The 11,776-nt window shown below is 44.4% G+C and overlaps 1 protein-coding gene across 1 annotated transcript; it reads right to left on the reverse strand.

Moving 5' to 3' along the window:
• Positions 1-5,657: 5,657 nt before the first annotated feature.
• LOC150060086 (golgin subfamily A member 2-like) lies at positions 5,658-8,096 on the reverse strand. The gene is made up of 4 exons (XM_090337782.1): positions 7,800-8,096; positions 7,188-7,691; positions 6,849-7,109; positions 5,658-6,734 (listed from the first exon to the last, which is right to left on the reverse strand). The coding sequence occupies exons 1-4, from the start codon at positions 8,094-8,096 to the stop codon at positions 5,658-5,660; spliced, it is 2,139 nt and encodes a 712-aa protein (XP_090193908.1).
• Between the last annotated feature and the right edge of the window lie 3,680 nt (positions 8,097-11,776).

An 11,776-nucleotide genomic window follows, 5' to 3' on the forward strand; every position in this document is an offset into this window, starting at 1 on the left:
AACAAGACACGTTTGAATTATGAATGTATCATTCAAGAAAACAGGCCAGGGATAATTTAAAAATTGCTAGACTAAATGAACACTAAAGCACAGTTTCCCAGAACCATTCTGGGATTTGAGAATAATGAACCCCTTTTACTACAAATGAGGAGTAAGAGGCTCAAAGACTTAACTTCTTCCAAGGTCACAGAGCTCCTAAATGGACAAGTTATCCAACTACAAATTCATAACCATACTGCTTCAGCAAATATATATATATACATATATATATTCGCTGAAACATATATAAAACCAGATTCCAGTGGCTCATGCCTATAATCTTTGCTACTCAGGAAGCCGAGACCTGAAAATTGCCAGCCCAAGCTGTCAACTCCATGAAATACTCAGAGGCATTTATTTGCAATTAACCAACACAAAGCCAGAAGTGGAGACATAGTTCCAGTGGTAGGACACCAAACTTGAGTGAAAAGCTAAAGGAGATAATGACAACAGAGTTTGAGCCTTAACACCAATACACACATACACACACACACACACACACACACACACACACACACACACACACACACAAGTAGAAATGAGAGAAGCTTTACTTTGCCAGGAGGGAAAAACTGGGGAAAGAAAAGGAAGGGATGACATTGTCCAAAACAAATTTCCTCATTAGGAGTGGGTGCTTGGACTAGTGGTAGAGTGTGTGCCTAGCATGCATGAAGTCCTGAGTTTGATTCTTTGGTACCACATACCCAGGAAAAGGCTGGAAGTGGTGCTGTGGCTCAAGTGATGGAAGCACTAGACTTGAGAAAGCCCAAGGACAGTGCTCAAGCCCCAGGATGGGCAAAAAACAAATCCGCATTACCTGACTTATGAAATACTGGTCCTTCTGCATAATGCCTCCCTAATAAAAATAACATATTGTTTAAAAGTATGTTACAAAGATAAAAGTCAATTGAGCTGGGCACGGTGGCTCATACCTGTAATCCTAGCTACTTAGCAGGCTAAGATCTGAGGATTGTGGTTCAAAGCCAGCCCAGGCACTACAGTCCATGAGACTCTTATCTCCAGTTAACCACTAGAGAACCAGAAGTGGTGCTGTGGCTCAAGGGGTAGGGCAGTAGCCTTGAGCTGAAGAGCTCAGGGACAGGCCCAGGCCCAGAGTCCAAGCCCCACCACCCGACCAAAATATGTGGTATTTATACACAATGGAATTCTATGCTGCTATCAGAAAGAATGATACTGCTCCATCCGTAAGGAAATGGAAAGACTTAGAAAAAATCATATTAAGTGAAGTAAGCCAGACTCAAAAGAACATAGGCTCAATGGTTTCCCTCATTCGTCATAACCAGTAGAAACCTTGGGCTCTACTAGTAGAGATTTACAGTAGAACAGAACCTAGATACATAAGGCAATGTAGTATGCTGCTAAATGAAAGGACCTCTGGGATATAGAAACAAAAGCCATATAATGAATGATTGTTGTCCTTAATGTACTATATCTCTCATCTCTTTTGCTATCCTTTGTTTATCACATATTATTACAATATTTTACCTTGTTATCTGATATATTTTATATATGCGCATTTGGTTATTTGAAATAGGATAGGGAGGGGGAAAACAAGATGGGATGTGGGGGTGGGGGGAAGGAAATGGGGACCAAGACATGAGAAAGGGTATCAATGTTTGTGAAGTAATGCAGCTTCTATCTGGTGAATATAATGTAACCCTTCTATTAATTGCAATAAGAATATATGAAAAGAAAAAATAAAAGTCAATTGAAAGTGCTATAATTTCAGTGTACTTATACAGCGCAATTTTGAAGATTTCATAAAATCTTATAAAAGTTTTAAAATACTAACATCTAACTTAAAAGTTCTGAAAATTGTATTTTAGAGATAGATATATGTACCAAAACTAGTTTTTCACTTTATGTAAATGCCCTGCTAATCAATAATCTTCAACTTTGTATTTTGTTTTGCTTTTTTGGTTTTTTTTTGTTGTTTCGTGGTCATGGTGCTTGAATTCAGAGCCTGGGCATTCTCCTTAACCTCTTTTGTTCAAGGCTTGTTCAGTCATTCCCAGTTTTCTGGTGATTAATTGGAGATAAGAGTTTTGGGGAATTTCAGCTCAGGCTGGTTTTGAACCGTAGTCTTCAGATGTTAGCCTCCTGAGTAGCTAGGATTACAGGCGTGAGCCACCAGTGCCCTGCAGTTGTTGTTGTTGTTAAATAAGTATTTATGGGAATTCTTGAGAGCAGAGTCCTGCAGACTGTGGGGAAAATAAGGAGTTACCTTCATTTTTCAGACAGGGTGAATTTTCCTGATTTTTTTTCATTTCTTCAGATGAAAGAGTCCACCATCCTTGAAATATGAAGGTGTTGTGATGTTCAGAGGGGTTGTGAAGGTATAGCAATACTTTTCATCTTGGGGGAAGTGATTTGGGATGCATGTGGATGACATGGTCAGAAAATGCATTCCATTGCAATTGGTGTATATCTTTGCCTGCTTTTTGAGGGACATCTTGGCTTCAAGAGGGAAGTGGTATCCCCTAGTCTCCATTATCTCAGTGGTCCCGGCGGTCACAGCTGGTAAGGTAAAGATCTGCTGTGGGTTAGGTGGAGCTGGGTTTTGTGACACATACCCATAGTCTAAGATCTGAGAAGGCTGAGACAGGAGCTTTCCAAATTCCAGGTCAGCCTGGGCTAGTGAGACCCATGTGTTTAAAAATAATAAGAAGAAGAACAATAAATAAGTTCTTGACATTTTTAAGATGGAATCACAATTTTTTCTTGCATTTGGAGATGCATCATCTAAAATAAATTGGGAAGTATTTGTGTAAGTGTATATAGTAATAGAAGTGGTAGAAAGATTTAAAAAACAAGGTAAAAGTTCATTTATTTATTTATTATTCAGGGGGCTTAACTCTGGGCCTGGGCACTGTCCTTGAGCTCTTCAGCTAACCCAAATGAGCCACACACCACTTCCAGTTTTCTGGTAGTTAATTGGAGATAAGAGTCTCATGGACTTTCATGCCTGAGCTGGCTTTGAACCGTGATCTTCTGATCTTAGCCTCCTGAGTGGCTAAGTTTACAGGCTCCCGCTAAAGCAACAATTTCGAGGTAAAATTTTATACCTTCTGACTTGGAAGTAGGGAGATTTTTCAAGACAGATGTGTGCGTGGCGGGGGGCGTGGTGGTGTTTGTTGATCCTGGGACTTGAACTCCTGGCTTGGGCTTTTTTGTTCACTACTTTTTTGCTCCACTACTTGAGCCACAACACTACTTTCAGCTTTTTGATAGTTACTTGGAGATAAGAATCTCAGACTTTTCTGCTCAGACTGGCTTTAAACTGATCCTTAGTTCTCAGCCTCCTCATTAGCTAGGATTACAGGCATGAACCATCACATCCAGCATGACAGACACTTATTTCCAGTATACTGTGCTTAAGCAATCACTACTTCTATCTGTGAGCAAAAGCAGAGTTGATGACTGTGACAGACTAGTATGCAGTAGAAATGTGGGGCCCTTCAGGGACATGGCTATACACATTTCCAGGAGTCCGTGTTCACATTTATCTCCATGAGAGATATCTCTTGGGTCTAGGAAGTGTGCAGCCTCTGTCAGTGCAATACATTTATTTAAACTACCTACTTACACTGTCAAGAATATGAAGAGAACCTGGGAATTCTCTGCATGGTTTCATAATTTAATATACTAAGTCATGTTCTCTGTGGAATGTATTAACACTTAACCTACTATCCAAATGAAACAAATTACTACCCTGGATTGTTTTCCAATTCTTGAAAAGGTCAAGGTCATTGACTGAGATTCCTAGCACTAATCTAGATTCAAAAACCACTTGCAATGATGGATGTGTGGGTGTGGCTCTGGTGTCTTCAGATCCTGGGTTAAATACTTGAGAGGTTTGATTTTCATCTGAAAGTTGTTACCATACATTTAAGAAAAGTAATTTCAGATCCTCTTGTGTTATTTTCTCAGTCAGGAGAAATGTGTATGACTTCTCTACCAGAAAGTTAAGGCAATGGCAAGTCTCAATCTCTTTGCGTGGGATTTCTTGGAGTCCTTTTGCTGGTGTGGATCTTCATACACGTGCAGAAAGGTGATTTGCAAAGGAACCTGGAGTGAGTGCCTACCAGTCCAGCCTGGGCCTGGGCTCTCTCAGAATCTGTGTCACAAAACAAGTAATAAATACTGAAGACCAAGACATTGAGGTAAGCCTTTTTTGTTTTGTTTTGTTTTTGCCAGTCCTAGGGCTTGATCTCAGTGTCTGGGCACTGTCCTTGGACTCTTTTTTGCGCAAGGCTAGCACAGTACCACTTGAACCATAGCACCATTTCTGGCTTTTTCTGTTTATGTGTTACTGAGGAATCAAACTCCAAGGCTTAAGTGAGCACTCTACCAGTAAGATGCGCTCTCAGCGCTCTCTTGCTCAGCTTTTTCACTAAAGACTGACACTCCGCCACTTGAAGTATGTCTCTATTCCCAACCTTTGGAACAATCACCAGGGAGCCTGAGCAGGGGTAGTGGGAAGGGGTGTGAGAATGAAATGGAAGCACGGGTGAAAATTCAGGCAGCACCATCAGTGCACATATGTGATCAAGGCAGTGAGAGTTATGAACTGAGTCTGGAAATGCCCGGAGATGAGCCTTTGACAGCGAGAAGATGACAGAGGGGTGATTCTCATCAAGAAGAAATGAATACTCAGAGGAACTCTTAAAATATAACCCAGCAAGTGCAACCTTTTGACGTTTGGAAAAGAGCTGAAACCCATTCTAAATAGTATTTTTGAATGATCATTTTTAAATTGCTAAGCATGTACAAGTAAAATATACTTTGTACTTTGATCTTTTATCTTGCAATCCTGTTTGTTCTAGTGTTTTGTTTTGAAATGTTAATGTTTTGTTAGCTTTGGTGAACAGTATGCTACATTTAATACTTGAAAAATTCATTAGTGAAAATTTGAGATGCTTGGTATTCTCACTATAGATATTCCATAATTGTATATATTGTTCTGCAATACATTTCTGCACTTCCTTGGTGTACGTTTTCCACTGCAGGATACCTACCTCGATTTGTTCTATTGACATTCTTTCCCCTTGCCCTCAAACTGTCAGCTTTAATTACCTTCTCTTCTTTTTCAGTTTGTACACTTTTTTTTAACCTCAGTACCATTGTGGCATATTAAAATACAAATGAAAAAAAAATCAGTGTTTCTGGTACAAAGGACCATTTTAAAATTCACAAATGCACCAACCTATAACGGTAGTGAAATTACTCACGAGGAAATAACTTTTTCATTAAATCTAAATTATGAAAACTACTCCCAAAATAGCATGAAAATATGTCAGAAAATAACATGAGTATGTTAATATGGAATTCATTTATAAAATAGCATCACTGATATGCAAATAGAAATTAACCGCATGATTCTTTGTCTAACTTTGCAAAGAATTTATTATTAGTAGTAAGCCCAGCAGGAGCCCCTGCCCCCGCAATCAGTGGACTTTGAGGTGTCTTAGAATTGGGGTGAAGTCCCAACTGTCTCAGGCCTATGTGACCTGCAGCTGAGCCATGGTATCAGGTCCTGTGAGGACGCCATGCGGCTGCCTAAGTCTCAGGGCCATGACTACCAAGGCTTTGGGAAGTCATGGAGGGAAGCTCATCATGTGCCTCAGTCTGGAGAGGAGAGGGCCCAGGCTCAGGCTGCCCCAGGCTGAAGGCTCCTGGGGGCGCTCCAGGTCGGGCATCAGCAGCACAACATGTCCCGCGGGGGAGGCCTCTCCAGGACAAGGGTTCCCGCGGTCTTCAAGGTGCCCTTGGGCCAAGCATTTCTGCTCCTCCCTCAGCTCCATGTATCCTGGGCCCGACACAGGGGACAAGGCCTGGCCAGCAGCGGGGGTCTTGGGGTCTGCCTGTGTCCTGCCCTGGCACCCCGTGCCAGGTCCTGCAAGCCGCAGCAGCAGCTCCTGCAGCTCTCTCCTCCTCTCCATCTTCTCCCGGGTCAGCTCGTGGACACACTGGGCTTTCTCGCGGTGCAGCTCCTCCAGGACTGCCATCTCTTCTGTACAGGTCACAATAGACGCCTCGATGGCGCCCATGTGCTCAGACAGCTGGCTGCACTGCAGCTGCAGGTCCCGTACTGGACTCTGGAAGTCCACGATGTCGGGCAGGGCGTGGAGGAAGCAGATTGTCGGCTGATTGTTAGCCACCTTCGCGTCCAGCTTCCGGTCCCCAGACCCGCCATGGCTCCAGCTTCTGGGGAAGAGGGCCTGGTGCTCCAGTCTCGTCTGGCACTGGGCTGCCAGGTTGGCCAGGCAGCTGCAGCGGGCCTGCTCCTCCTGCAGCCGCTGGCTGAGCCTGTCTTTTGTGGATTCAGCGACTGCTAGCACCTTCAGGTAAAAATCCCTCAAGCTTTGAGGATTCTCTACATCCGTGGGGACAGTCAGGTCCCCTGGAGTTGCCTCCTCACTCATCTCCTCTTCCTTTCTCACTTCTCCACCTTCCTTAGGGAAGGCCAGGAAGCTCAGCAGGGCCTGTGGTTGCTCCTGCTGCTGCCTCCTTGCTTCCAGGCACTTCAGGGTGTCCTTTTGAGGCACCCTGTGGTCCCCCAACTTGCTGTGCCCCTGCACCTGCTCCAGGTGCTCCAGCAGCCGGGTCTGCCTCAGCAGGTGCTGCTGCAGTGCCTCCTTCTCTGAGGTCAGCTGCTGATTGTAGGCCACGTGCTGAGCACAGGTGGCTCTGAGCTCCTGCAGCTGGGCCAGGCACTGGCCATGCAGCTCCTGCAGGTTCTCAGCTGCTTGGCTCCTGGTCGCAGCCACCTCTTTCCAGTCTGATACCTCCTCCTGTCGCTGCTCCAGCTTCTGCTGCAGCTGTTCCTTCACCTGCTGCTCTGAGGTCAGGAGGCTGGCCAGGTCCTCCTTCTCAGAGCTCAGCCTGTGGAAAGCATCCTGCAGCTGGGTCAGCTGCTCTTGCAGCGCTGCGTTGTGCACACAGGTGCGTCTGATGTTCTGATCCCTTTCCTTGTCCTTCTTGTCCAGGATCCGCAGCCGTTCCTGCTGCTGCAGGGTCTGGAGTCTAAGGCTCTGGTTTTCCTGGACCTGGGTGTGAAGTTGTTGCTCCAGGATCTTTATGTCCTTCTGCATCTGGCAGGCCTGGGCCTGCAGCTGCTGCTCAGCCTGAGATGGTCCTGTGGGGGGCTGCGGCTCTGCCAGCTGCTTTGTCAGTTGGGCCAGGTTGGTCTCTAGCTCCAGCATCTGCCTCCCCGCTTGCTCTCTCTCCTCTCTCATTTGATTCATCTGCTCTGTGAGCTGCTGGACCTTGTCTTTCCACGTGGACCTCTCCACCCTCAGGTCCTCCTCAAAGGTGTCTCTCTCCAGCTTCAGTGCGCTCACCAGGCTTCTCAGATTGTCTCGTTGTCTTTTCAGCACTGCCCGCTCCCCCAGTGCTTGTTGAAATTTTCCAATTCGGTTCTTCATGTTGGTCTTCTGAGTCCAGAGCACTTTGATCTTCTCCTGCAACTCAGCGTTGGCTGCGTCCAAGTCATCGTAGCTTCGGGCCTTTTCCTGCAGCTGAAGCTTCACATTATTGAGGTCTTCCAGGAGCTGGAGTTTCTTCTTCTCAGTCCCATTCTGCATGGTGGTGAGTGCAGACACTGTCTTCTCTAGCTGTTGGCAGCGCTGCTGTGAAGCCTGCAGGTGTCTGGTGAGACCTTCATGCTCTCTTTCTCTCTCCTTGGCTACCTTTTCCATGTGGGCCAGGGCAGACTGCAAATCCCCTTCTTGGGAAACCAGCATTTGTAAGGAGAGCGTGTGGATTTCCAGCTCTGTTCTCAGTGCTTCTTGCTCATGTGCTGTCTTCTCCTTTTCCTTCTTTAGTTGTTGCACCTCACTGCACAGCTGTTGGATTGTTACCTTGCTGGAGTCCAGGGCAAGCAGCAGGTGTTGGTAGCTCATCTCCAGATCCCTGGTGGTATTGGGACCGGTGACACTCTTGACGCTGGCCTCTGTGACTGTGTCCAAAGGCAGGGGAGGTTTCTGGGCAGCCTGGACTCTGGCTGCACCATCAGTTGAGTCACAGTGCCCCATGTTGTTTGTCTTGGGGCTACCTCCCTTTTTGTTTTTCTTCTTGTTCTTCACGTTTGCAGGTCCACTCGGACACTTCTTCTGCTGGTATTCTTGCAGGAGTTTCTTCCCTGCATCTATTTTTTTTCTCCTTGTTTGTTCAGACATCCCAGCACTGGGACGGGGAAGATGGGCGGGCCACATTCCCAGGCTCTCTAAGATTACCTCTCCTCTCCCAATCAGTAAGAACTATGTCTTTTTCCTGCTATTTCTCCCAAATCACCTGAATTCTCTCACTCACCACTCAGCCACCTCTCCTTTCCTCTACCGCTGTAGTGGTGTAATCCAACAGAGGGAATACCAGTGCCACTAGGCAACATGAAATGTGGGCGTGGCCCCGATTCCTGTTTCCCATTGGTCAGAGAGAATTAGCAACTAATAGGGGGTGTGGCTAGACTCTTGTGATCCAGGCAGAATGGGTAGAGTCATAATGACTGCTGTTCCTGCAGCTCCATGCCCATCTCACTGTCCAGTTTGGTTGGGGGCAAGAGTAGGGGGCAAGAGTGGGATCTGCTTTAGATGAATATGTACACAGTTTCACGTGCATCTTTCCTGTCTTCCCTCACACAACTATGGCCATCAGAGTTTCTCCCAGACTTTCCATTGTCCTCCAGGAAGTGGCACCAAGAAACACAGCTATCTGCCCACATCTAAGATCTTCCTGTTAGTCCATACAGAAACAGGTCTATAGTACTAATTATATTTTCTGACACTTGTAATCTGTTCAAGGAGCCGTTGAGGTTCCTGATGTTCTTCATATAACATGCTCTTCCATTCCCAGAGGGTCTGGGGTATTCAGGGACATCCTGTGTCCAGGGCTCATCTCCATGAGTATTGACCTCGCTGCTCACCTCAGCCACGCTTAGCACATGCACCAGTTTTACACACTTTGACTGGTGACATCAGAGGAATCAGGACAATCTTGGGAGAAAGGAGAATGTCTGGGAAATCCATGCTGCCTCCCAGGATTATGTGAAATCCACCCCAGCACAGAAAGAAGAATAACTTTCTCAGGACTGAAAACAGATCTGCTGGCCAAGTAGTCAACTACCCAGCCACATCCAATCGACATTGTATCCAGAATCCAGGTTCTGGGGCACCCTCTACCACTCCAAAGCCCTTGGACACGTATTCTGGTATTGGAGTGAGTGGTTGCCATCCAGAGACTGGCCGAAGTGATTGGTGAGTTCATTATGTGTGGCCAGCTTTTCCTTGCAGTGGAAATGTATGCAGATTGTGGTGTTCCACACAGGTTCTCTGCTCAAGTCACTGCTTTGGATTTAGGTGTTGTGTTAGAGGACCACTGTGAAATTCATGTTGCGGGGACTTGGGGTTGTGGATTTCCCAGCCCATTGACTCACATGGCTGTTGGTTCTGAAAACTTACAGAATTGATTGAGTGGGCCTCAGCCAATTGCACTGCTCTCGTGTTAGCACAGCAGTTGCTCAGGCAGAAGGGAGTTTGAATTCAGCGAGCCCCCTGCCCACGGGTGCTTTCAGTACTCAGGAGCCCACAGTTCTTCTAGTCAGTGACATTTTGGCCCCGCAGAGCCTCTGCACCAGGGCCCTCTCCTGCCTGCTTTTAGCTAAACCTCACTGCTCCAGTGCGGCCTCCATTTTATGGGGGAGAGAAGTCGACCACAGAAATATTAAATTGCTTAAATAAGTAGAGAGAACAAATTCATTGGTAAGCCAAATTTTGAAATCAGTCAAATGCAATGCCTCTCAGTTACTGAAGACCTATGGCTCCTCTGTATTGAATTTTAGATTTTTACATTCGGGTTAGATAGCTGAAAGTAATTAATGCCCTGGAATTGTTTTTAAATTCACAAAATAATACTATAATATATCAAAAACAAAGTCCATATACAGTCATGTACACATAATTTTAATTTGAAGTACAAACTGCCTTTCATTTAGAGGAAGGTATATTGTCCCCTAATTCTAATTACTGTCATATTCTTTTTAGGTAATAATGATTTTATTTTTTCATAATAATGCCATTTTAAACATTTTATCACAAGTCTTAAGTAATATTCTCTAGCTAATGGATGAAATTTTGTTTTTAATTGTTCTGCATATATAATATAGTGACTTTTTATTCATTCATGTTACTACTTGTTGTTTGAACTCAGTATTTACTTTTCTTTTTGAGAGAACCAGGATTGGAATTCAAGACTTTACACTTGTTTGGCTTCCTTGGCTTGCTTGATTGAAACTTTACCTCTTGAGCCACACCTCCAGTCAACTTTTATTCTAGTCATTTTGTAAGTGGAGTCTCCTGAGTTTTTCTCCCTAGGCTAGCTTCATACTCTGGCTCTCTGGATGTCAGTCTACTGAGTAGCTAGGATTATAGGTATGAGCCTCTAGGGCTAGACAGAACTCAATATTTCTTTATTGAACTGTATTTTGGGGATACAACTATTTAATATCATTATCACTTAGTATCTTTTGAAGCTTAAACGACAGAGTTGCATGTGTGATGCAGGTATAGCCTTGGATATCCCTTGGATATTTATCCCATGTGTAATTTCCACTCAGATATGGAAAAAATGACCAAACAATCTCATACATCTATGGATGAGAAAAATTTCTTCTCATCAGTCTCTTAACCCAGGGTTAGCCCTTCTGCTAGAATAAACTTCAAGGCTACTTGCATTTTCTATTATCACTCTCTTCTGTTCATCTCTTGTTATTCTCTGAGTGCTGTTACTAATGAAGTAATATCAATTTTCCATCTCACTCAAAAGACATTTTGCCAGCTGCTAGCAGCTTGTGCCTATAAGCCTAGCCCCTCAAGAGGTTGAGATCTAAGGGTTGTAGTTCAAAGTCAGCTCCACCAGAAAAGGCTGTGAGACTCTTATCTCCAAGTAACTAGCAAAATCAGGAAGTGGAGTCGTGGCTCAAGTGGTTGAGTGCTATCCTTGAGCAGAAAAGCTCAGGAACAGTGACCAGTATTTCAGTTCAGGTCCCAGCACACACACACACACACACACACACACACACACACACACACACACACACACACACAATTGCCTCTGCAATTTTTGGATCTGGAAGCTCACTTTTCCTGATTAGATCTACCTGTCCTCAGATTATAACTTTCATTCTCCTTACTGCTGTCCATATTAAAAGTTTGGAGATGTTTGCATCCATGAGATATGTGGGAATATTTCCAAGGTTATGAAGTACATGTGGGAATAGTTTAGCTGCAAAGATCATTTTGTAGCTTCTGAACAATGCTGTACTATTGGCTTTGGGATTATATAGTAACTAGAACAGAAAGCTTACTGAGGGTTCAATTTTTTTCCTGGCCTTTTCTTCCCAAGTGAGCCAACCTTGGATTTGATAGTACAGTTTACCCCAACACTGCACAGCCTGCTTACTAAATGGTTGGTTTCTTGTGTTAATATAAAAAAAGTTAAACTCTCTATCCCTTTCAGGAGGGCTGAATATTACTCTTCTACTTTTGTAATACTATAGGAAATAACCACTGCACAAACTTTCTATTTTCTAAATGGAAAAGAATAAGTAATCACCCTCAAAAGACTGCTTTAAGAAAGGCAAAGTTATGGAGCTTGACTATTTTCTGAAACATTTGGCTCCATGATCTATTTACATTCAGAACACACTGTTTTCCTAGAG

The sequence above is a fragment of the Megascapheus bottae genome, chromosome 8 (assembly GCF_031878675.1).
Source record: "Megascapheus bottae isolate mThoBot1 chromosome 8, mThoBot2.hap1, whole genome shotgun sequence".
NCBI classification, from domain to species: Eukaryota; Metazoa; Chordata; class Mammalia; order Rodentia; family Geomyidae; genus Megascapheus; species Megascapheus bottae.

Coding starts and splice junctions, on each gene's coding strand:
- LOC150060086 (XM_090337782.1), bottom strand. CDS start 8,096: ATGGGGCACTGTGACTCAACTGATGGTGCAGCCAGAGTCCAGGCTGCC. Junction 7,692..7,799: donor CGCTCTCCTTACAAATGCTG/GTTTCCCAAGAA, acceptor CAGGCTTCACAG/CAGCGCTGCCAACAGCTAGA. Junction 6,735..6,848: donor TGGAGCAGCGACAGGAGGAG/GTATCAGACTGG, acceptor ACCTGTGCTCAG/CACGTGGCCTACAATCAGCA.